General features: G+C 45.8%; 1 protein-coding gene across 1 annotated transcript in view; it reads right to left on the reverse strand.

Moving 5' to 3' along the window:
• Window positions 1-26,685, reverse strand: part of dlc (deltaC) — a 118,815-nt gene that overhangs the window by 40,771 nt on the left and 51,359 nt on the right. The window contains exons 6-7 of the mRNA XM_030107765.1: window positions 21,443-21,612; window positions 21,143-21,359 (exon numbers count right to left, since the gene is read on the reverse strand). Of these exons, the coding sequence (XP_029963625.1) occupies window positions 21,143-21,359; window positions 21,443-21,612 (387 nt within the window). The remainder of the gene's footprint in view (window positions 1-21,142; window positions 21,360-21,442; window positions 21,613-26,685) is intronic.

Here is a 26,685-nt window from a genome sequence, read left to right on the forward strand (position 1 = left end):
CCTTGAACCATCAACCTCAACCTTCAACCTTCACCTTGAGCTTCAACTCAACTTTCTAATGTTACAATACCATTTCTGATTCTGCTACGTTTGTATTGTTGCACTGCCTGTTCATTTAGCTGACCCCTGTGGATGAATAAGATGTTTTGAATTAAGTTCAGTTAACTGTCAAGCCAAGCTTTTGTGGTGTTCATGTTTTTATCGAGGTGTAGAGCAGCTGCAGCTCTTAGTTGAGCCTATTTCCTTCTTCATTCTGAAAATTAAGTTCTCCGAGTCGGGTATCATTACTTCCATAACCCCAGAAATCCTACACATCTGAGACCATGGCACTCACCATCCCGGTGCTGAGGAGAGGCTGGCACCAGAGGCGGGGGGGTGGAAGTGGGTCTAGTGAGCCTGCAGGCTAAGGTACAGGCCAGCTCACACAGATCAGCTCCCCTGAACCTGTTTCTTTCCCGTCAGTGTTTTCAAGAGACTGTCATGGACCGCCAACACCTGGAACCTGGTCAGAAAACCACAGCAGAGATTCTTCTTCCTCAGAAAGCCCAGAAAGGCTCGAGTCCTCCAGGATCTGATGCTCAGCCTGTACTGGAGCAGAATCCCAGAGAGTCCTCGCCGCCTGCATTCCCATGTGGTTCGCGAGCCGCACAGCTGCTGAGAAGAGGAGGAGGAAGGTGGTGGACCAAACCCAGCACACCACCCAGCTGCAGCGCCGTCACCTCCACACACACTGCGCCAGCAGACGGAGGAAGATCTCCCAGAAACTGCTTCTCTGAACCGCTACCATCTGGGAAGCAGCTCAGAACAGTAAAGTTGACAAAATCATAGGAAACACGCCAGAGCTGTGGCCTCCATCACCCCTGCTCTAACACACACACACACAGACACACAAACACACAGACAGACACAGACACACACACACACACACACACCACCCTTCAACTTCACACAGGGAAGCGTCGCACAATGTGCTATGTAGTTTAATTTTGAGGTTCAACTTTAATTACTGCACATATTTTTCTGTCTGTACTCATATGTCTGTATGTCAGAGTGATGAATGATTTCAGTTTCAATGTACGAGGGCGTACCCAAAAGTAACCTAAATTTGGTTGTAACTTTTTATTTCTGACATTTCAAAATAAAACACCACCATCGCCTTCAAAATAATCTCCATCTGCATTAATGCAGCGCTCCAGCCGTGTCTCCCACTTCACCAATGCGTCGTCAGGCCCGTGCGTAATTGTGCCATTCAGGGCCGGCTGTGATTTTTCTGTCACCTCCTCCACATCTGCAAACCGCTGTCCCTTCAGCTCCTTCTTCAACTTGGGGAACAAGAAAAAGTCACTCGAGGCTACATCTGGCGAATAAGGTGGATGGGAGAGGAGATTCATCTCATTCTTCTCCAGAAACTGCGTGAGGCGCAGCGCCGTGTCCGCTGGCGCTCTGTGGTGGTGGATCAACCGGCTCCACTCCGCCACGACGCTCTGCTTCCTCCTCACATCCTCACGGAGCGTCTGAGGACTTCCTGTAGTAGTCCTGATTTACAGTCTGACCTGGAGGGACAGACTCGCTGTGGACGAGACCCTGGACAGCCAGGAAGCAGCTCAGCATTGTTTTCACGGCTGAGCGGACCTGACGCGCCGACATCTGGCCCTTCTCAAACCGCCGGACCACTCATGGACCTGAGTCTTCCCCAGAGCATCATCCTTGTAGGCTTGCTGCAACAAGCTGAGTGTTTCTGCTGCTGTGTTTTCCCAGCAAAAAGCAGAATTTAATGTTCTAGCAATGTCGCCATTTTGGAAAAATCGCAGAGCGCAGCTGCACTCTGTTACTATAAATAGCGCCTGACAGGCGTCAGTGTCACTCTGGGATCTTGGACTTTTCACAGATATGCATGAGGCTTACCTGTAACACATCTGATGGCCAGAAGTCAAAACTCATTATTATTTTATGACCAAATTCCGGTTTCTTTTGGGTACCCCCTCGTATAACGGGTTGGGTTAGGTAATGTAGGTTATAAATAACCCTAACCCCCGGAAAACTTTTTTGATTCTGAGCCTTCAACTCAACCATCAACCATCATCCTTCACTTCAACCATCATCCTTCACTTCAGCCTTGTCAAATCACACAATACGATCAGTGTGTTCACATGGGACTTTTATTCCTGTTTAAATCTGAACAAAGTCTAATTCAGCTGTAAAACATAAACCATGTAAAGCTGGAAAACTTTGTTCAGAAGTTTAAATCCAAACGAACCGGCCAGTTTATTCTTCCTTGGGAGCGGAATTATATGGAAACTGGACGTGACTTCATCTCGGTGGTTCCCCTCATTCTCATGATGACGCAATATTCCAACATGGCGGTTCGACTCGTACAGAGACGGCTTATTTAATGGGAGTTTTAGAAGTAATGGATGTGATAAAATGACTGGAAGGACGGGAGCAGTACAGTGAGGACATTTTCAAAGCTGGAGCATCAAAGTTAATCCAGAAAGAAAGATGAGAAAAACGCCGTTTACTTCCTGGAGATGCCAGCACGTCACGACCGCCTCGTCCAATCAGAACGCTGCACAATACCCCAGCATTAAAGAGGATTTAATCCTTTGTTTTTGCTGTGTAAACATTAAGCTCAGGAATATGATTCTGAATTGCTTGGCTTAGAATAAACTAGTCCCAAATGAAAAACACCGTGTGACCATTCAGTGACCCTCCGGCTCCACTCGCTCCATCAGCAGGTCAGACTTAAAGCCGGTGCTGCTCACACCATCATGCTGTTCGGTGAGGAGATGGAGTCTGGTCCTCTGCAGGCTACCGGCTGGAACCTTCTGTCTGAGCCACACAGCGAGTCCACGGACAGACCGAGTCACTGAGGACAGAAGCCTCTGGGTCCGGGTTACCAGCAGCCTGAAGGTCCTGCTCAATGGAAGGAACGCGGTCTTCAGGTCAGAGGACCGAGCAGAACTCCACCAGGTACAAAGAACTCAGCGTAACGGAGCACAGGGACACCTCCAGGAGTGAAGTGGAGGAGAAGCTGACAAAGAACAGGGCTAGAGACGTGTGGAGCGATATGGATGGAGTCACTGGCTTCCAGAAGAAAACTGGAGCTGCTGCTGGCCGAATCAGTTCCAACCCCAACGGAGTGAACCGAGTCCCGGACCATCCTGGAGTGAAAGCAGAATAAATCAGCCTGTGGTTGGCTCCAGGCTCGTGGCCGAGGACAGAATGATGCCAAAACTGGTGATAATCATCTGACAATGTCTCCCATTGCAGATCTGAAACAGCAGTCGACCCGAAGAGCAGCTTCAGCCTCAGACTCATCCAGCTGGAACAGTTCAGGAAATCCTTCCGTCCTGGCACCAGGCCACTTCATAGTTCATCCACCTGTACCAGACTAATGCTCACTGAACCACTCTGAACAGCCTCAGCCTTGTTTCCCGATAGACCCAGACCCAGACCCAGACCCAGACCCAGACCCAAAACCAGACCCAGACTGTGTTCCAACGCAGAGCATGGTGAAGATGTAGGAAGGGTTGTAAACGGCGGCGTAACGACACGGTTCTGGAGTGGTCCTTTACTCTCCGCCAGTTCAGCCATGACCATTTTCAGTGGGACAGCTTGGGAAAGTCGGTCATTCTGAGCAGCGTGGTTCCAGCTCTGGAGGGCGCTACTGAGCAAAAAGCCAGCTAGAAAAACAGAAAGCGGAGTATGCGAAAAACAAAGGCAGGGTCCGCTGTAGGCATAGGCGAATTAGGCGGCTGCCTAGGGCGCAGTGTACAGGGGAGGGGGTACGTGACCGTACACGTGGGCGCCCCGACGGTCTGTGTGAGCACTGCAACCCCCCCCCCCCCCCCCCCCCCACTGCTTTTGTTGGACCTTGGTTTCAAACTACGATACAGAAAGTTGTGGATATGAGCGTCACTCCACTCTGATTCTGCAGCCATTTCCAAATTTTCCAAACCAGACCTCAGAACCAGGTTCTGGTTCTGCTGGGACTTTTTTTTTTACTTCCTTGTGTGGAATTGTTGAGGAAAGGACTGAGGCGCCTTCGGTTTCGAATCGGTAAAAGTGAACTGAGCCGTTAACTGGTGTGACGCCCAGCCGCTGCAGGAAGAACCGTGGAGACGCAGGAGAATGGCAGGAGAACGGCAGATCCTGGCCCTGCAGCAGGTTGGCTTACACAAACACCTGGCTGCACACACGTCTGTACCTGTAGTGTTGACAGAGCGGAGCCTGGGCTCAGCAGAGTGTGTTGAGGGTGCAGTGTGTCACAAGTATCTGATAGAACATCGTCTGAGGTCCTGGAGAGCCCAGAATGCTCCCTGCTGTCTTTCAGAGATCGACTCGGAACAAACAGACACAACTGCTGCTCTATAGAAGCCAGCAGATCGACACAGACACCAGGCAGCTGCAGTCACAGCAGCTCAGTGCTGAAGAATCAGGTTGTCCAGATAACAGTGTGTCACGCTGTACGGGGTGTGTTCTGTTCTGAAATATTTATACACATAACGCTGAATCTGCACTTGGGACTGCTGGCTCTTTGCCAGTGTGATAAAGCACGACGCTTGATCTGACCTGAACTTCCGTCCAGAACAAATTCCTCCCAGAATAAAGAAAAATGGAGCCTTCAGCATTTGGTTGTTTAGAAGCAGCAGCCAGGCCGACAGCAGGAAGGAGAACACCTCACTGCAGCAGACAGCTGTCTCTCATCACTCACTGCTTTCATACATCCACTCATTCACTTCATACATTCACTAAATCACTCATTCAGATATGAAGAACTTGAACTCATGCTCTCAGGAACTTGCTGGATGCTGTTGCATAAGTTACTGAAATAATCCCACATGATTCACTGGACAGTAAACATGGAGCCCTCTGAACCCTCGGTCTCTCTTCATCACTTCAGCAGAGCTTCCTCGGTGTCCTGACTTTAATTTAGATTTTTTTCTTTTCTCTTTCTTCTTGATATTTCCGGCTTGAGTCCCACGAATTTTCTAACCTGTTTCTGAATTTAACGGCTCAGGAGGCTGGCGGTTTGAATCCATATAATCCTGGATGAAGGCCGTCAGAACGTTGCTCTATAACTAAAGTTTCCATTCAGGTCTTTGGGGCTCAGTGAAAACATGTTTTGGGGCTTTATTTTATTATGACAAAAGATTGAATCGTTGTGAAAAACTCTCTCTCCTCTTCTCCTCTCAACATGAACCAACCAGGATCTTCGAAGAATGGACAGGGCATTTTCAAGAGATCTGATTGGTCAGGAGGCGGGGCTTTAAAGGGCAACTCCGGTTTTTTGACACCTGGAGCTTATCTATAGGTGTGTGCATGCTCATATACTCACTCAGACAAACATGGTGCAGCTCGGAGTCCTTCAGAAGTTATTTAGATCCAACCGATTTAGTCGCACTTAGCGGGGGCCACGGCAATGGAGCTTCAGCGCGGGACATAATCTCTGCAAAATCGCTCATTTCGGCTACATTTTTTCATCCATCGCCAGTGTTATCATAAAGTCAGCTCATCCACCGTCTTCAGGTGGGTCAGCTGACCCAGAGCTGACCTGGTAAACAAACTTTCGATGACGTCATAGCCACGCGACACAAAAGTACCGCTGATTTACTTTTTGCCGGCATTGCTGAGCAACATGGCAGAATATCTATCTGATGTCGAAGAGTCAGACTACGACTTCGAGTTTGACGGTTGTCCTTATCAGTTTGAGCCTGAGTACACGGACGAGGAGCTCCATGAAAGAAGAATGCGGAGGGAGACAGACGAACAGCTGGCTCGAGTACAACAAACAGGAGCACGTCCACGACTCAGTGCGAACTGGTGGTGCGCTTGTGGACAGTGTTTACCAGGTCAGCTCTGGGTCAGCTGACCCACCTGAAGACGGTGGATGAGCTGACTTTATAACAGTGGCGATGGATGAAGAAATATAGCCGAAATGAGCGATTTTGCAGAGATTATGTCCCGCGCTAAAGCTCCATTGCCGTGGCCCCCGCTAAGTGCGGCTACATCGGTTGGATCTAAATAACTTCTGAAGGACTCCGAGCTGCACCATGTTTGTCTGAGTGAGTGTATGAGCATGCACACACCTAGAAATAAGGTCCAGGTGTCAAAAAAACCGGAGTTGCCTTTAATACTGGATGATCCAGAACATAACCTACTCCACAGCTGGTCTCTGATCCAGATCACAACCTGCTCCGGAGCAGTTCAGCTGTTCAGTGGAAGTGAAAGTGGTGATTAAGGCTTTGGTTCAAGCTTTTCTTCTTCTGTTCTGAACCTTGATTCAAAAGTCTGAATTCATTTGAGTAAATGATCAAAAGTGAAGTGATCATGCACAGGTCTAGACTGGAAAAGGTTCAATTCCCCAGCTCAAGACAAGCAAAGTCAGATAAATGAAAATAAATATAGAGTCCTGCTTTGGTCCAGAGCTCACAAGATGAAGCTGGACATGAACCTAAAGTTACCACAAAGTTAACCATCAACATAACCCTTACGTCACGTCAAAGTTAAAAATAACATAACACCGCCCCTACATGCACTCACAGCTCCACCCCCTCTGGCTCCATGGCTCCGCCCCATCTGCACTCATGGCTATGAACGTGTCGACTTAGATGGAAAACACTGTGATCAAAGACGACACAACTGTCGAAGGGGAGGAACTGATGATTTCAACCATCTGTCGAGCATAAAAATCTGCAGCAAATGGAAAAAAATGTTTCGACCAAAAGTCTGAGTGTGATATTCCACCATTTTATGAAACAAAGTTTCATCTGACTCAGTGACCTTTAAATACAGCAAATATTTCTGGTCAGATGAGCATACAGTTGTGTCAAACATATGGTCCTTGGGCCAAACCCAGGACGCCAGAGAGTCCACTGCGCCCAGTGAGATGACTGTGCAGATGCATACAGTCTGACGCCGCTTTGTTTCACCGTCTTCCTGGAAATTCACACGCTTCACAAGCTGGAGCTCAATAAGGCGCCTGTGTTGCTGTTTGAACCAGTGACTTTGACCCAGAATTTTCTTCGTGCTAAAACTTTATTGAGAAAAAATATTGAGTTTGTTTCTTTCAGGTTGTTGGTTTAAAACCCAGGGAGCCCAATCCTTTCAGGCTGTTGTCCCCAGACTCTGGAATCACTTGCGTCACGTGAACACTCTTCTGGTTAGGGAAGCTTCAATCGGAATATTTCACCAGAGATGACATGCATAATGACATTTATATCTTTTTATCTTGTCCTGTACAGCACTTTGTGATTTTTCACTGTGAAAAGTGCTTTATAAATATACTTTACTTACGAAGAAATGAATTTTGGGTCCACATGTCCCAGCCCTGACCTGAAGTTAGCTCAAGTTAACATAAACCTAAAGTTACCTCAAAGATAAACATGAAGCATGAGCACAGGCTGCAGGGTGGAGCAGCAGGAGCTTCAAGTGACTCCTTCTCCATCTCCTCTGCACTGTAGCATGGGATGGAGGAGGAGGAGGAGGAGATCATCATCCTTCAGTGATCTTGATGAAGATCTGAATGAGCTTCAGACAGGATTTTTCAACCCTCCACTTCACATTCTCAGTAAATAGGTGTCACAGTTGACTCGATAGCTAGGATGGTTTCATGTGTCTCCAGGTGAAAACATGAATTCTTCACTCTGAAGGTCAACATCCTCCCCAGCAAACCTGCATCCCGGTGGGACTGACCTCTGACCTCGCATGTCAGGCTCTTAATATTATTTTCTTTAGATTTTACGAGGAGAAAACTTTAATGAGTATCATGAAAACATAATCCCAGGACATAAATTTCTCCATTAAAAAAGCCTCTGGATTATTTTGTTCTACATTTTTTTCCCACAGTTTTGGAAATGTGTGATTATTCCCAGAAATCTTCCTCTCAATGTTGCAAATAATTTTACAAATGCATAGAACATCCAGTGACGCTTCAGATTTATGTTAATGTTTAACTTTAAGGTAACTTTAGGTTTATGTTCAGGTTGAACTTGAGTTATAGCTTCAGTTTAATGCTGATGTTAAACATCAGGTTCACCTTTGGGTTGAACTTTAAATTTTGGTTAAAAGTCAGTTTTAATGTTAGGTTTATGTTCAGGTCTAACTCTGGGGTAACTTTAGGTATATTCATTTGAAAAACATCTTTACTTTGGCTCCTAAGATACTTCAACACGTTTAAATAAGTTTATGAGCTGCAGTATGTCGCAAATTCCTGAAATTGCAAACCGATGAACCTGCAGTCTGCAGAGAAACAGTAATTTTTTTTTTTTTTTTTTTTTTTTTTAGCTCAGACTGCTGTGAAAGACTGGACTGTGTCCTGCAGGACACAGAACATCAAACTCAAACCAACCCAATGAGATCTAGCTTCAATTCTGCTAATAACAAGCAGGACGTCTCGCAGATTAAGTGGTGGTTTCAAGTGAGTGCGCTGCTTCAAATATACACAGGTAACATGAAACAAACCAATCAGGAAGCCAGCTGCCTGTCTCTTTGAGGGATAAGTTTGGTTGAAACAGTTTTCATGTTGTTTATGGAATGAAGTACAACAATGTACTCGCCCAGAAGGCAGTAGAGTGACGTAAGCGGGAGCTACGGAAGCCGCAGTGGTGGCGTTGTGTGTGTGTTTTTTCGACTGCCGATGCTAAATGCTAATGCTGCTTTTGCTAAAGAGAAAATCATTCAAAGTTCTTGTCCACAACATCTTTATCCGGCAGATATTCGTCCATTTTACACTACACTGGAAAAAAAAAGCACCGTGTAGCCTCAGGTAGCCCCGGAAACAACGAGCCGTACTGCGCATGGCGCGGCGCCGTAAACAAAGCTTTCAGTTCAGAGGTCAACAAAACAACCAAAACATTGATCTCTGTAATATGCTTGAAAGAAGTCCAGAGGCCTTTGGCAGCGTGACGATGTTTATTCCAAGAGCAGGTATCAGAAACATGCGTTAGCATCGGCAGTCGAAAAAACACACACACAACACTGCGGGTTCCGTAGCTCTCGTCACACTACCGCCTAGACATATAGACATAGATATCTAGATGTAGGTGTCTAGATACACGTGGACGCCAAGTAGTACATTAAAATTGAACATATATCTGCATATATGACACATCTGGCGACACCGGTCTGTCGTAGAGGAGAGGCTTGAGCGGACCGTGATGAAATATTGGTGAAACTAATGAGCTTTTGGACGATTAAAGCCATTTTAGGAGTGGCTATACACATAGCCCTGTCTGCTAACAGTATAGGGATGTGCGCCGCTTGATTTTGGATCTAAATTTCTCCCGAAGCACTGTTCGGATCAGAAAAACCTTCTGGGTGAGTACCGTATTGGCCCGAATATAAGACGATATTTTTTTTCCAGAAATGGCATTCTCAAAAATGGGGTCATGCTATAATTGAGGACTGGATGGAGCCAGAGTCCCGGGGAGCTGTACTGCCTCTGCTTGCATGCAGTGGCTCAGCCGCCGCGTTAGGGGGAGGTAGTGAGTTGGACAGAGTGTCAGCCTGCAGCAGTGTGAGAAGAAGACTGAGCAGTGTGGCTGCTGTTTGTTTTTCCAGGATTCATTTAAAACAGCGCATTGAAAATATCTGCCTGTAAGTACTCGAATATACTTAGTTGATGTTCAGGATAGAGGTGAAAATAATACTTGTGAGTTTGGCCGTTTGTTTTGAAGTTTCAACGCAGATGCTAATTCCGTTAGCATGTTAATGGCATTCCCATTAATAGTTAGCATTGAGCTAGCGGCTTTGATTTTAAATACTGACTGGTTTAGTTTTCAGACAGTGATGTATGTTGTGATACATCTTGTGTATTTGTTCACTTCTATGTATATCTGGTTTGTTTCAGTTTTACATCCTTCAGGAGAAAGTAATAAAAGCTCAGAGCAGCTGAAATCTCCTGCTTTCTCTCTGAAGAACTGTTCTCTACAGGCCAAACTGAACCCAACATTCAGGAGGGCTGAATTATTAATGTTCATGAAGTTGAACAGAACTTGAATTTAATGGTTATAAAGTTATTAACATCATTAATGCAGTTACTGAACCTTTGAGGTTCTTAATTGTTGCTTGTTGTTGCTTATTTTGAGAACGAGAATATATTTTTTATTTAATACTGCAGTAATAATTTTTTAATCTTAAATCACGTGAAATGTTATCGCTGTTGTGAGTTTTTGAGGTTAAATAATTGTACAATAAAAAGTTCTCTTATGAGTAACCTTATTGTCTTCAACATATTTTTATTTTCACAAAATGATATTTGAAAAATAGGGGTCGTCTTATAATCAGAGTCGTCTTATATTCGGGCCAATACAGTAAATTGTTGTATTTCATTCTATAAACAACGTGAAAACTGTTTAAACCGAACTTATCCTTTAAGAGGCAGGTGCACTCACAGGTCAAATGATGCTGGAGTCTCTGTGAGAGACAGACTGTTCAGAACCATGGATGCAACCGGAAACATTAAAACCATAAAGATAAGAAATCTCAAATCTCTAAAGAGGCTAAAACATTTAGAGAACACTAACAAAATGTTTTTTGTGAGTCTGAGAAAATAAAAAGTGAAAGGCGTGGCGCTCCGAAACCCGGTTGACATAAATCAATACAGAGACGTCGTTCGGAAGAGGCTCCTTCCTGCTCTGAACTCCGTTCTGCTCAAAATCTCATCTCCGCCTGGAAGTCCGAGACACCAGGATGGGGTTTGGAAATGAACAGTTGTTTTCAATTATAAAAGACCCTCAGAAACGATGATTACAGCTTGAAGAGCCTCTACAGAACCCAGCCAGCTTCTCCACTGGACAGCATGCAGACAGGTTAGTCTTAGCTCTGGTCATTACATTTTACACTTTTTTGTGCGTCTTGCCTCTTGTTTCAGGTTGTTTTCAGTTTCAGTGTGGGTGGATTAGGAATTGGTTTGGAACTACATTTTGGTTTCCATGTATGCGTTCAGCTGAAAAACCAAAATCAAATCTATTAATAAAAGTTACTATGAGTTAAATATTACATAAATCTAGTTATCATAAAGTTAAACATTAACAAACCTGAAGTTATCTGACGCTAAACACGAACATAATCCTAAAAATATGTCAAAGTTAAACATGAGCATAAATCTACAGTTAATCTTTACTTCTGGTCTTTTTTCTGATATCTAAAATCCAGACCAGGTGAAGCTTGAGCTATTTCCGCATAAATCATTTCAATCTTGCCAATCACACAGAGAAACAAACGAAAATGAGCATTTTTACACTGGAACACAGGCGGCTGTGTCTGCATTACAGACAAATGTTAAAGGCACTGTGGCCTCCAGGCAGCACCAAGAAATTGGTTAAAAAATAATTTTCAATAAATTCATATCAATATTAAATGTACTTTTTAGGGGCGACAGTAGCTCAGTTGGGAGAGCGGGTCGTTTTATAACCGGAAGGTTGGCAGTTCGATCCCCGCTCCCGCAGGCGTAAAACTGGTGTTGTGTCCTTGGGCAAGACACTTCACCCACCTTGCCTAGTGTGAGAGTGAATGGTTGGTGGTGGTCGGAGGGGCCGATGGCGCAGATTGGCAGCCTCGCTTCCGTCAGTCTGCCCCAGGGCAGCTGTGGCTACAGTAGTAGCTTACCACCACCCAGTATGGTGTGAAAGGGTTGATGTGATATTGCAGTGTGAAGCGCTTTGGGCTCTGTCAAGCAGGGTAAAAAGCGCAAGTGTTTACCATTTACCATTTTATTTATTTTTACTGTTAACTTTTAAAATGGCAAAGCTCGCTTTTATTCAGATGTAAAGCAAACCAATCAAAACTATTACAAATGATGAAACCAAAGAAGTCTGGACTAAGGATCGGGGCAGACGAAGGGTCAGGACCAAAGAAGGGTCAGGACCAATGGAGGGTCAGGACCAATGAAGGGTTAGGACCTATGAAGGGTCAGGACCGACGAAGGGTCAAGGCCGACGAAGGGTCAGGACTTACGAAGGGTCAGGACCAACAAAGGGTCAGGACCGACGAAGGGTCGGGACCGATGAAATGTGGGGACCTACGAAGGGTCAAGACCAATGAAGGGTCAGGACCTACAAAGGGTCAGGACCGACGAAGGGTCACGACCGACGAAGGGTCAGGACTTACGAAGGGCCAGGACCTACAAAGGGTCAGGACCGACGAAGGGTCAGGACCGATGAAGTGTCGGGACTGACAAAGGGTCAGGACGGACGATGGGTTGGGACCTACGAAGGGTTGGGACTGACGAAATGTCAGGACTGACGAAGGGTCAGGACCTGCGAAGGGTCAGAACCGATAAAGGGTCAGGACGGATGAAAGGTCAGAACCGATGAAGGGTCAGGACCGACGAAGGGTCAAGACCGAAGGAGGGTCAGGACAGACGAAGGGTCAGGACCGACGAAGTTTCAGGATGGATGAAGGGTCAGGACGAACGAAGGGTCAAGACCGACAAAATGTCGGGACCTACGAAGGGTCAGGATCGACGAAGGGTCAGGATGGATGAAGGGTCAGCACCTACGAAGGGTCAGGACGTATGAAGGGTCAGGACCTACTAAGGGTCAGAACCGATGCAGTGTCAGGATCTATGAAGGGTCAGGACCGACAAAGGGTCAGGACCTGCGAAGGGTCAGGACGGATGAAGGGGCAGGATGGATGAAGGGTCAGGACGTATGAAGGGTCAGGACCCACTAAGGGTCAGAACCGATGAAGTGTCAGGATCTATGAAGGGTCAGGACCGACAAAGGGTCAGGACCTGCGAAGGGTCAGGGCGGATGAAGGGTCAGGACCGACGAAGGGTCAAGACCGACGGAGGGTCAGGACAGACGAAGGGTCAGGACCGACGAAGTTTCAGGATGGATGAAGGGTCAGGACCGACAAAGGGTCAGGACGGACGAAGGGTTATGACCTACTAAGGGTCAGAACTAGGCTGCACGATTTTGACAAAAAACCTAATTGCGATTTTTCTGACCAATATGCGATTCAATTTGCGATTTTCACATTTAATACTTTCAAATGCAGAAAACCGCTAAAATTATGGTTGAATAAATTCTTGTTACTTTTAAATGGTCTTGCTCAAGTTGACACATAAAATAAGGCATAATGTAAAGTAACTTGACAGCGCCTGCATGGAAGGCGCACAGCTGAGCCCAAAAATGTAGTATGGGAGAAACTGCAACCGCATCGGTGGCGTGCCAACGCGAACAAGACACAAGCATCAACAGAACTTCTGACATTTTAACCCTAACAAAACAAAGGCTAACACCTTGAGTTTCTTTTAAATTTAACTGCACAACATAAAGTGCAAAAAGCTTCAGGCAGCGGCAGCCGAGACGCACTCCATGCGTGTCTGCATCATGTTTCGAAAAAAAGAGTGTGTTATTTTAATAAAATAAATAACAAAATAATCAAAACCCAATGCTGTCGAAATTGTAATTCAGTACTAGTTTGCTTGCATGGTCCACAGAACATTACTTAGACAACAGTTTTCAACATGAAATAAATGGAAATTAAAAACCTGAACCGCAAATAGGCACCAATCACAGACTTCAACTCACAAAAAAAAAAAAAAAAAAAAACAAACTCGCCAGCCTCTAAAGATAAAGGGTAAAAAAATAATAATCCTTATTGCTGTAATATTCTTAGATCAGACTCAGTTTAGTAAACCTACTCTGGATCATCTTCACTCACATTCTTGGGCTGCGCTTCATGTTTTCATGGAGAAAGATCCACATGCGCTGGATGAAGGCTGGAGCTGTCGGGTGATCGGGTGAAAGAGAGAATAACCTACGACTTGTCAACGTTTCTGTTAATGCCCTGTTGTGTAGGTGAGTCTTCAGGTGTTGGTACAAATTAGACGTGTTTCCTCTGGATCTGGCTACTGCACAGCGACACACTCTACATCTGGCTCGCTTTTGCTCCATGTCGGGGTTTTTTCAAACCCAAAGTCAGTCCAACCAACTGAAGTGCAGTTCTTTTTTAATACCAACTGCTCCGCACCCTCTTCTGTTGCCATCTGAGCCGTTTTCACACCGTGAATGAGTCACATTGAAAACTTTGTGCTCCTCACGACACCACAAAGCACACGCACAGGGTTTGTTGTTAGCGACATGATGGTAGTTAGCTGCAGCAGTGCAGTGCATACATACTTGCTTCCTATTGTCATTTCTGATTGGCCGGTGGCCCGAAACGCGACACTCGAACGTTTTGATTGGCAGATAGGTCTGTCACTCAAATGCCTCAAAAAACCTCAGCCCTGTGCGGTTAAGTTACCGCAGTAGCTAAAACCTCAATTTCAATGCGGTGTCGGTTAATCGTGCAGCCCTAGTCAGAACCGATGAAGTGTCAGGATCTATGAAGGGTCAGGACCTACTAAGGGTCAGAAGTGATGAAGGGTCAGGACCTACAGTACAAAGGGTCAGGACCGACGAAGGATCGGGACGGATGAAGACATCAACATGAATATTTGACCAGACTTTCAGTCACTGGGAGGAAAATCAGGAGAAGCTGGATCATGAACTTTAAAACATCTGCAAAATGTGTTCAAAAGTCCAAACTGGACTAAAAGAGTGTAAAAAACACAAAACACTTGCTCAAGTTAAATGCCTTTGTTCCATAAAGTCCTACGAAAGTATTTGATTCAGCTTTTGCAGATCGTTCCTGCTGGTCTATTGTTCTGCTGTAGGGTCCTTTGTTTCCGATTCGTCAGTATTTATTTGTCATTTGTTCAGCATCGAAACTGGGTGACCTGTTCTCTCACAAATTAAAGACTAACAACAACTGGAACTGGAACTGTTACTGCGGTGACAGTCAACTCTAGGAGTAGCACCATTGGGTGGGAGTCATAACACTGGAAGCCATCATGTTAGATGTTGTGCCTCCAATCACGTGCACACAAACTGCGTTTCCACAAAGTCTGGTTTTTGTCCATCTACGCAATGGTTTCCGAGCGGATTGAAAAAGTTGTTACTTGGGAGCCAGTTTTAAAAAGTTGCGTTTTCAGTGCCCCTGAGCACCGAGTCCGCTTGTTCAGTAAAAGGACTTCAAAACGTTTCCGTTTTCACTTGAAATCATGGGACGCCTTAGAGATTTGATCTCTCATGTATTCAGTTCCTTCACCAAAGTACAAGAACCTGGAGACGGAACAACCATCGACTGCCTTCAGCGTTCAGAGAGAAAACTGGAAAAGTCTCATCAAGTATTTCATGTAGCTTCGAAAGAACCTTTTATCTTTGTAAGGCCTCAGACGAGTGTTTTCTCTCTTAAATAAACAGAAGACGAGAATAGTCCCGAGCTTCTCTCTGGGTTATTCTGCTCTTTATTCTGGAACAAAAAAACCCTGAAATCACACTTTATGGGGCCATTTCTGTCCAAATGACCTATTAGAGGGTCTTCAGTCAGCTGTTGGAGCTCATCACCACGTAGACGCCTCTGCTCCAAGATACAGATGATCCTCCTATGGCCTCAGACAGGGACTGGTCCTTGTCCTGGTCCCTGTTCCAGTCCGTGTTCAGGTCTCTGTCCTGGTCTCTGGTCAGGTTTTTGTCCCAGTCTGTTTTCTTGTCTCTGTCTTAGTCTCTTTTCTGGTCTCTATTAAATTCTCTGTTCAGGTCTCTGTACTGGTCTCTGTTCCAGTCCCTATTCAGGTCTCTGTCCTGGTCTCTGTCCCGGTCTCTGTTCTTGTCTGTGTTTCAGGCTCTCTTTTAGTCTCTTTCCTTGTCTTTGTTCCAGTCTCTGTCCTAGTCTCTGTCTGGTCTCTTTCCCAGTCTCTGGTCTCTGTTCCAGTCCCTGTTCAGGTCTCTGTCCTGGTCTCTGTCCCAGTGTCTGTTCTAGTCTGTGTCCCATTCTGTCTTCCAGTCTCTTTCCTTGTCTTTGTTCCAGTCTCTGTTCCGGTCTCTGTCCCGGTCTCTGTCCCAGTCTCTGTCCCGGTCTCTGTCCCGGTCTCTGTCCTGGTCTCTGTTCCAGTCTGTCTGATCTCTTTCCCAGTCTCTGGTCTCTGTTCCAGTCTCTGTCCCGCTCTCTGTCCTGCTCAGTGCTGCACCATAGATCAGAACCTCCTCATACCTCATACAGAGACTGGAACAGATGATCTGGATTAAAGGTTCAGCACTGAACTGGTTTTGATCAGATTGATCAGTTTCATCTTCCTTCATGTTGACGACTCTTCAGCTCAGATTGATCAGTATTGATAAATATATTGATAGAAACCGGAGAAACACTGAAGCTGCTGTTTGCCTTCCAGACAGTCTGGGTCCTTTCAGCTGAGCGACTTGTTGATGATCCACTCAGAACCTGTAAAGATGGAACATTCTCCGCAGAGGAGGCGATGGTGTTCAGGTTGTAAATTAACACTTAACTTGTGAACGTTTCTTTTTTTTTTTTTTTTTTTTTATTTCTTGCATTTTTTGGGGGCAGTTTCAACACCTTTTGTTAATGTGCCAATTTTAGAAAGTTGCAGAATTGTTACTGTGTGAATAAACAGCCAGAGAACAAGAAAAGTTCACTTGACAATGTTGTGTAATCTGGACTTTAGGCATTTCATGGAGTTCCACAGGGTTCTGTCTTAGAACTAATAAACATTCTACATGCTTCCTGTAGGGAACCTCATCAGAAAACACCCCATTAGCCTCCATTCTTATGCATTAGCATGACTTTTAAGTCTTTGCTGTTAGTGGCAGCCTCTTCTAAATTTCTCCTTGTGGGACTAATAAAGGCTTTCATTCATTCGTTGTTATGCAGATGATACACTGATTTATTGATCTGTGAAACCAGATGACATTGATCAACTTGTCAAACTAGAAGTTTCTCTTAGAGACATAAAAGTCTGGACCAGACCCACTTAGATGACATTGGAGTTCTTTAGACCAGGACCAGAACCACTGAGAAGAACCTGGAGTTCCTTTAGACTGGGACTAGAACTACTTAGAGGAACCTGGAGTTACTTTGGACCAGGACCAGAACCACTGAAAGTGACCTGGAGTCACTTTAGACCAGGCCCATAACCAAGAGGAACCTGGAGTTTAGACCGGGACCAGAACCACTGAAAGGAACCTGGAGTAACTTTGGACCAGGACCAGAACTACTTAGAGGACCATGGATTTCCTTTAGACCAGGACCAGAATCACTGAAAGGAGCCTGGAGTTACTTTGGACCAGGACCAGAACCACTTAGAGGAACCTGGACTCATTCAGACCAGGACCAGAACCACTGAAACGAACCTGGAGTTACTTTAGACCAGGACCAGGACCAGAACCACCGAAAGGAACCTGGAGTCACTGTAGACCAGGACCAGAACCACTTAGCAGATTTAGTCTTGAAGCTTCCAGCTGGAGTTCCGTCAGGAAACTCTGGACCATCTTCCAGTGAAGCTGCTGCAGGTTTGGCCTGCTGGAGAACCTTCACTGCTCGGAGCTGCTTTCATTTCTCACTCTCTGCAAGTCATCATTTCTCAACTTGTTTCTTTACTGTCCTTTTTTCATTGTTTGGACCATTTGATTTTTATAGAAACCAAATGTGGATTTTTTTTTGTAGCATTCAAACAGAACTTTAAACACTCTACGGAATATCAGGAGGGAACAGTCTGGACATCTCCAAGTGGCTGCTGAGTAAAAACTAACTAACAGTCCGAGAAGAAGAACATGGAACACATGAGGATACAACTGACCAACTGGAAGCTGCAGCAACTCAACAGCGCCACCTACAAACACATTACATTCTTACAGAATCGTCTCTGAATGATTGACGGATATGCAGTTTGTGATATAAAATGTACTTTGAGTATCTGAGAGTATGTGAGTAGCTCAGAGAAAAACAGTTTTTTATTTCATGAAGCTATTCAGAGCCAAGTTTTCACAGAATTCACAACTTCTGATTGTTTTTCATCTTTGATCACCAAGCTGCAATGAAAACACCGGAGAGTCTCAAAAATGGGAAAAGGAGAACCCCAGAACAGAGATGTAACATCCACGTATTGTTTCTGTTTCAGTGTGACGCCAAAAACACTGAAAGCCCTGGAAGAGTTCAGGGTCAGTGTTATTATGTGAAGATGATGAATCAGTAAACAGCTGAAGCTTCACCAGGTCGGATCTGGAAGCCAAAAGTCATTGTAAATGTATTAATGTTACTTCAGTAGACCTGTTTAACTGAAACCACTTTCAGATTGATTTTGACTGGTTTAAAGGTGTTTTTTTTTTAGACTTTGGGGGCTGGGTGTGACCTGTTTCTGAACTGGTTGGGATTTGAACTTTTTTTAGGCTAGTTTAACACTAGTGATTGACTGGCTTTAGACAAGTGATGGGCTGGCTCAAGACTGGTTTTAGACTAGTGAAGGACTGGCTTTAGACTGGTAACAGACTGGTAACAGACTGGTAATGGATTGGCTTTAAACTGGTGATGGACTGCTTTTAAACTGGTGATGGACTGCTTTTAGACTGGTGATGGACTGCTTTTAGACTGGTGATGGACTGGCTTTAGACTGGTGATGCTTTAGACTGGTTTTCGACTGATAATAGAATGGCTTTAAATTGACTTTAGACCAGTGATGGACTGGTTTCAGATTGGTGATAGACAGGTTTTATACTGGTAATGGACTGGTAATGGACTGCTTTTAGACTAGTGATGATCTGGCTTTAGACTGGTGATGGACTGCTTTTAGACTGGTGATGGACTGCTTTTACACTGCTGATGGACTGGCTTTACACTGGTTTTAGACTGGTAATCGACTGGTGAAAGGCTAGTGATGGACTGGCAATGGACTGCTTTAAGATTTGGTGATGGACTGCTTTTAGACTGGTGATGGACTGGCTTTAGACTGGTGATGGACTGCTTTTAGACTGGTGATGGACTGGCTTTAGACTGGTGATGGACTGGTTTTAGACTGGTGATGCTTTAGACTGGTTTTCGACTGATAATAGACTGGCTTTAAATTGACTTTAGACTGGTGATGGACTGGCTCCACACTGGTTTTAGACTGGTAATCGACTGGTGAAAGGCTAGTGATGGACTGGCAATGGACTGCTTTAAGATTTGGTGATGGACTGGCTTTAGATTGGCTTTAGACCAGTGATGGACTGGCTTCAGATCGGTGATGGATTGGTTTTAGACTGGTTTTAGAGTAGTGATGGACTGTCTTTAGATTGGTAATGGGCTGGTTTTAGACTGGTGATGGACTGGTGAAAGGCTGCTGATGGACTGGTAATGGACTGGCTGTTGACTGGTAATGGACTTTCTTCAGACTGGCTTTAGACTGGTGATGGGCTGGCTTTAGACTAGTTTTAGACTGGTTTTAAACTGCTGATGGACGAGTGATAAATTAGTTATACTGGTGACAGGCTGGTGATAGACTAACTTTGGAGTAGAACTGGACTGGTTGGGAGCGTTTTTTTTGTCTTTCTTACGCTGGTTTTGGGCTGTTTTAGGACTATCGATGGCCTGGTGATGGACTAATTCTAGAGAGGAACTGTACTGGTCTCAAACTGGTCATGAACTGGTTGTGGACTGATTGGAGGCAGGCGTTGGACTTAGATTAGACTGGTTTAGGACTGGTTTCAGACTGTCTTTCCACTAGTTTTAGGCTAATGATGGTCCTGAGCTGATTGTCACTCCAACCTCCCACGAATGAGTTTCTTAATGTAGAAATAGTGCAGACACACAAAAACATGGCATATGCTGTTTTTTCACAGCAAAGTTCAGAAGTATGAAGAGTTAAAGAATTACGAATGCAACAACACATCACCAGCAGGGTCAAGCTAACCAGTTTCACGACGGTCTAAACCAGCTCATGTTCCCTATTGGTGGGTGAACAATCAAACGCTTGGGGAATTCTGCTTCACAATGAGGGGAAGAGCCGACATCCAAGGACCAAAAAGCCACGTCGCTATGAACACTTGGCCGCCACAGGCCAGTTCAAGTCAGAAGAATGAGTTGTGCCTCACGCCTTCTTCATGGTTGGCATACACACATTTCTCCAGCTGCTGATGCTTCGGAGATGCTTGGAGGTGATGCTGGGAATCAATTCTAAGAAATAAATGTTGGGTTGGGAACAGAAAACTAGTTGGCACTGTGTGTGGTGGGAGGCTTCTTGGTGAGGGCATGTATTTCTCTAATTGTACAAATAATAATGCTGTGAGCCCCCCCCAGCTGGGCATGAGATGTTTAATTCGGACGCTCACTGCCTCAGATCTGTTAAAACAAACATGCAGAACAAATTCCTAGTCAGTTTTCTGACAATGGCAGTAAAGGTGATTCTGATGTCCTCTTATGGTTTGAAATTTTGAAAAATACAGAAATGCTGTACTGTCACGTTCCTGGCGGGTCAGTGACAGTAAGAGGTGCAGCTGGTCAGTCCCATGGACAGAAACACATTTCACCCTGAAGGTGGATCCAGGTGTTTTGTAGACAGAAGAACTGATGCTACTCACTGCAAACCCTGAACCAGGACCTGCATGTGAACCTGAACCTGTACCTGGACGTGGAGGTGGACATGGACATGAACCTAGACCAGGACCTGAGCTGCACTCCTGAAGTCTGAAGTCTCCTGAATCCTGTTGGACTCACATCGTCAGATGTTCAGCAGCTGCTCGCCATGTTTACCCTCGCTGGTTTTCAACAAATTCTTTCATAAACACACCATTAGGCTCATTCTCTCTCCCTCTCTCTCTAACACACACACACACACACGCACGCACACACACACACACACACACCACACACACACACACACACACACACAGACACGCACACGTATGCACGCACACGCACACACACACACACACACACACACACACACACACACACACACACACACACACACACTGTTTCTATCGTTTGTGCTGACTGCCAGTTACTTCTTTGTGATTTGTGTATCGAGAATTCGTAGTTTGTCTCAGATTATCACCAAGGACACAGCACAGCAGTGGAACCGGGCCAAAGGTAGCGCCGGGAAGTGAAGGTACCAAGCTAAAGGTGGGGCTGGGCCGTGAAGATACCAGACCGTAATCACTACTGGGCCGCGGAGACACCAGAAGTGCAGCGTCACATCGACCAATCAGCACCATTCAACATGGGACCAACATGTTATTCCGCGTGTTTCCAGCACAACAGTAAGCCCTGCTTCGGGGTGTGGGATTTGGACTTGGGGTTTGGGGTTTGGGGTGTGCGGTACCATTGGCGCAGGGGCTGCTGCTGCATCTGTCCGTCCTCTTCTCGCAGTTGGAGCCAGTGAAGGTGGGGGGGCAGTGGCAGCTGTACCCGCCGGTGGCTTTCTCCACACAGGTGCCCTTGTTGAAGCATGGCTCGTCGGCACAGTTCATCCCGCTGGTCTCGCAGTTCTTGCCGTAGAAACCCTGAGGGCATTTGCACCAGTAGTCGTTGACCAGATCCTGCAGCGGAGAGACAGGAGAGGTCAGGGGTCGAGTGGAGGATGAGCGGGCAGGGAGCCTCAGACCCCCCCGGGTGTCGGTACCTTGCAGCTCCCGCCGTTCTTGCAGGGGTTGCTGTCGCATTCGTTGGTCTCGATTTCGCAGTTCTTCCCGGAGAAGCCGGGCCGACAGGCACAGGTGTAGCTGCCCTGGCCGGTGTTGGTGCACGACGCCTCGTTCTGGCACGGCCGGTGGTTGGTGCAGTAGTTCAGATCTGCAGGGACAGCGTGAGGAGTCAGCGTCTGGAGTGTTACCGTCTGCTTTCAGTGTTCAGTGTTAATGAATCTGGTTACATCAAAAGTGATCGCAGTCAAAACATTAAAGCATCATATTTTATTACATTAGGATTGAAAATGAAGTGTTGAACTCCTAATTGAACATACAAAAAAACAATCATAGAAGATTCTTCTCTGAAACATAAAAGAAAGACTCCGCTTTTTTTTTTTTTTTTTTTTTTAGTTTTTGTTTCTTGAGAGATCTGGTTTTTGTGTTGAGCACCATCAAAAAAAAAAGGAGACCAAGGTTTTTGACAGGAAATGTGACAAACACATGTGACAATAAATGGAATTACATTAAATACATTAAACATTAAGAAACTACAAATTCGTTCTGAGAAGACATGAAAATCTTATGGTTTGCTTATCCAAATTGAATTTTTTTTTCAAATGATGTAAAGACATTTGTAAAAATCAAAATCTAATGAATGCAACAAGAGGATAATTTGTTGGGTCTTTACACATCTGAGATTCAGAAACCGTTAGAGGACCAATGATAGAGCCCTGTGGAGCACCATGGGCCATCTGCACATATGATCTCAAATTTGACATCCATGACAGAAGCAGTGCTCATAGGATGTCTTTTGATTGATGGATTATTTCCTTGTTTACAGTCTCACAATCTGGAGCTGCTAGTTTAAAATAATCTGATGACTCAGATGAACTTCCATCAGTCACGATGAACTCTTGGAACAAGTGGAAAGCCATGTTCCTGACAGTTGGAAGACCTGGACATCGTTATATTCAGGACATCTCCTGATTGGACTCGGGTTTTCCCTGATATATTATAAAGTGAGCAAGACGGCAGCCAATAAGGAGGCCCTGTAGCTGTCTGCTTTGATGAAACGCCACTGCGATCCAATGGGAGAAACGGAGGTGGAACTACATGGGGTTGCAATCCGCACTGAGGAACTCTATCGTAGCATCAAAGCCCGATCTGAGGACACTCATCATAGACTGGATCAGCTTGGAGACCAGACTGTGCAGGACCACCGCCAGACGGATCACATGGTGAGCCAGCTCACAGGACTGTTCAGAGCCACGCCTCTGAGGGTTTCAGCTCTGGGCTGGATGACGTCGGTAAGACTCTGATCGCACGAAAAGGAGAACTGAAATGAAGACCAGGCACCGCATTCATGAGTCATTCTCAAGAACACTGACTACAGACTACACACTCACAGACACACACAATCCCAGCTCTGAAGTCTCTGCCCCCCCCGCCCCCAACCCCCACCATGAAAGGCTGAGGTCTCCCTGCACCCATCCAAACGTTTAACACAGCTCCAGTGTCTGAGTCAATGCATAAAGTTGTCCATGTATGTGCGAACGGCATCGCTTATCGCCCCTGATTGTTCCTTCTTCTTCCTGGAAGAGAAAGGAGGTGTGGCTCCTCCTCATCAAACGCCATCTCGTTAGTGCACTGTACTTTCACTGCACTGTTAAAGACAAATAACGCTTCTTGTATGATTCACAAACAGCTGCAGGACTGAATAAAGGTCATCATCTTCCAGGAAAAGATCAGCAATATTATCAACACCTCCATCACCTCAAGCATCACCGTCAACCAGAGGAGGAAAAAGTATCGTAAATTTGTACTCAAGTACAAGTACAGTTACATTGGTTACATTGTACTCAATTACAAGTAAAAGTACTGGTGTTAGAAAAAATACTTCAATAACAGCGAAAATTACTGTTCTCAAAAACTACTGAGAGTACTAATTACTTTTTAAAGGTGCAAAATGTAATATTACATTGCATAACATACTCCCTCCTCTCCCCAGGTGAAAAATGGGAATGATTTTAATCATTTTTATAGTAAATTTCTTACTTGTTGTACCTTCAACCAATGGATGTTTTACTGCGCTGTCAATAGCAGACACTTGATTAAATTTGCCTGACGAAATATCAACGTTCAAAGTACATTTCTCAGACAAATGATGTGGAGAAAAGGTTACATCAAGGCTATTTATTTTGTAACTAAATGTAAATATAAATCAGAGTTCATCATGTTTTAATTCTGTTCTAAACTATCCAATCTTGAACAAAAAAAAAAAGATTTAGGAAATTTAGTGGTTTAAAAATTAAATTGCATTTGTCACAGATTTAAAAATACTGGTTTGCCTACTGCTCCACTCTGGAATCAAAAACAAAAATTTGCACATGAACAAGATGAATTGTGAAACACCTCACAATAGCAGCCTGGTATTAATGAGGCTGCTGTCTTTAATCAGCATCTTGTTACACAAACTATAGTGATGCTGACAGTTTTTCAATGTCGTGAGTCCTCAGAACCCACAGGTGGTGATTTGAGTCGATCTCTGGGAAATTCGATGGGTCCCCATTCATCCATGTATCCATCCATCAATCAATCCATCTTCAATGACTTATCCAGGACCGGGTCTCGGGGGCAGCAGTCTCAGCAGGGATTCCCAGACTTCCTGTCCCCAGACTCTTCCTCCAGCTCTTCATGGAGGATCCCGAGGCGTTCCCAGTCCAGCCCAAAGGCATGGTCTGTGTCTTCCCTGGGGCCACCTCACTGTGGGACATGCCCGGAACTCCTCCCCAGGGAGGCTCCATCCTAAACAGATGCCTGAGCCACCTCAGCTGGTTCCTCTGGATGTGGAGGAGTAGCAGCTCTACTCCGAGCTCCTCCCTGGTGACTGAGCTCCTCACCCTATGTCTAAGCCCAGGCACTCTACAGAGGAAGCTCATTTCAGCCGCTTGTATCCGGGATCTTGTCCTTTCGGTCGTGATCCAGAGCTCATGACCATAGCTGAGAGTGGGAACGTCGATTGACCGGTAAATCCAGAACTTCGCTTTTCAGCTCAGCTCCTTCTTCACAACAATGGACCGATGTAACGACCGCATCACTGCAGACGCTGCGCCGATATACCTGTCAGTCTCAGTTCCATCCTTCCTCCACCCTTGAAGAAGACCCTGAGATACTTGAACTCCTCCATTTGGTACAAGGTCTCTCTGGCAACCTGGAGAGGACAGACCACCTTCTTCCAGTCAAGACCATGGCCTGGATTTGGAGGTGCTGATCTTCATGGCTTCACACTCGGCTGCAAACTGCTTCAGTGCATGATGGTCCAGGCTCCATGAAGGCTCCAGGACAACGTCGTTTACAAAAAGCAGAGACCAAATCCTGTGGTCCCCAAACCGGACCCCCTCAGGCAACTGACTACACCTGGAAATTCTGTCCATAAGGATTATAAACAGAACTGTAAACAAAGGGCAGCCCTTCCAGAGTCCAACATTGCACCGGGAACAGGTCCGACTTACTGTTGGCAATGCGGACCAGACTCCTGCATTGGTCATACAGAGACCAGACGGCTCTTGATAAGGGGCCACAAACTCTGTATTATCGAAATACCCCCCATAGGATACCATGTAGGACGCAATCAAGCGTCTTCTCCAAATCCACAAAACACGTTTGGCTGAACACCCATGAACCCTCGAGCACCCTGTGGAGGGTCTAGAGCAGTGGTCGTCAACTAGATGTCACATACGGTCGTGGAAGGGGGGCGGGGGTGGCGGCATAGGGTCGCGGACCGAGGGGTGCATCGCGGACCCGCGCCATGCATGCATGGGAATCCGGTCGCGGGCCGGATTGGACGGTTCAGCGTGCCGGACCCAGCCCACAGGCCCCCAGTTGACCATCACTGGTCTAGTGTTTCACAACCAGGACGAAAACTGCATTGTTCCTCCTGGATCCAAGGCTCAACTGTCAGTCAAACCCTCCTCTCCAGTACCTTGGAATAGACTTTCCCAGGCAGGCTGAACTAAGACAGTCTCTTACCATCCAGAGAGTCAAGATACTCAGGGAGAATCTCATCCGCCCCCGCCCCCCCAGTGACTTCCGCTTGGGTGATGGACGAGTCCACCTCTGAGACCTCAGGCTCTCCTTCCTCCACGGAGGACGTGGTGGCATAGTTTAAGGAGATCCTTGAAGTATTCCTTCCACCATCAAATAATATCCCCAGTTGAGGTCAACAGCTCCTCCTCCACTGTAAACAGTGTTGTGGAGACCTGCTTTCCCCTCCTGAGGCGCTGGACGGTTTGCCAGAATTTCCTCAAGGCTGACCAGCAGTCCTCCTCCATGGCCTCCTGAACTCCTCCCAGACGCTAGTTTTTGCCTCCACAACAACTCGGGCTGCAGTTTGCTGGTACCTGTCAGCTGCTTCAGGAGTCCCACGAGCCAACAAGACTTGATAGGACTTGTTCTTCAGCTTGACAGCAGCCCTGATTTCCCGTGTCCACCACCAGAGGTCCAAAGCCACAGAGGTCCAAATAAACACAAGTATGCTGTTAATGGAATTGTCTTCAGAGAATCAGAATCATTTTTATTGGCCAAGTAGAGTTGCCCATACAAGAAATTGGATGCGGTGAAGAGACACCAAGGCAGTCATTTGCGGCGCCTTATCTTGAAAGGGTAAACAAGAGTTGGAGAGGGAGGTAATCAAAAAAATGTACATCACTTCAGATCACAGTTCCAAAAGGAGTCATGATTAGAAGGGAGCAACCAAAAAAAAAAAAAAAAAAAAAAAAAAAAATCCGCACACCAATACAGCAATGACATAAGACCATTCGCTTCAGTTCGGCAGATCAGCCATCGCAGCTATCCCAGCGCTCCAGGTCATCACCACTGTCCATCAGCAGAAGGGTGGGGGGAGGTGGTGGAGAGGAGGAGGAAGCGTCCTGGAACAACCTCGACAGAAGTAGTCCAGAGGTGAGGCAGGTGGCATTGATAGAGAGAGAGAGGCAGGATATAGATGAGCAATCCTTTGGCAGTGAATCTTCCAGGGGGTTGTTTTGAATTCCAAGGGGTGCCAGAATGCAATCAGTTGGTATCTTCTTTTGATGTGGAAGGAGCAGTTTGACCTTCCTCTATTTGGTTCTCAACTTTTCAGACAGCAGCTGTGTTAACCCTCTCGTTGAAGACATCCAACTTGCATCCCAAATCGACCACAACCCCAATCAAACTGCCCGTCTTTCGATTGAGTTCGCAG

The sequence above is a fragment of the Salarias fasciatus genome, chromosome 14, assembly GCF_902148845.1.
Source record: "Salarias fasciatus chromosome 14, fSalaFa1.1, whole genome shotgun sequence".
NCBI classification, from domain to species: domain Eukaryota; kingdom Metazoa; phylum Chordata; class Actinopteri; order Blenniiformes; family Blenniidae; genus Salarias; species Salarias fasciatus.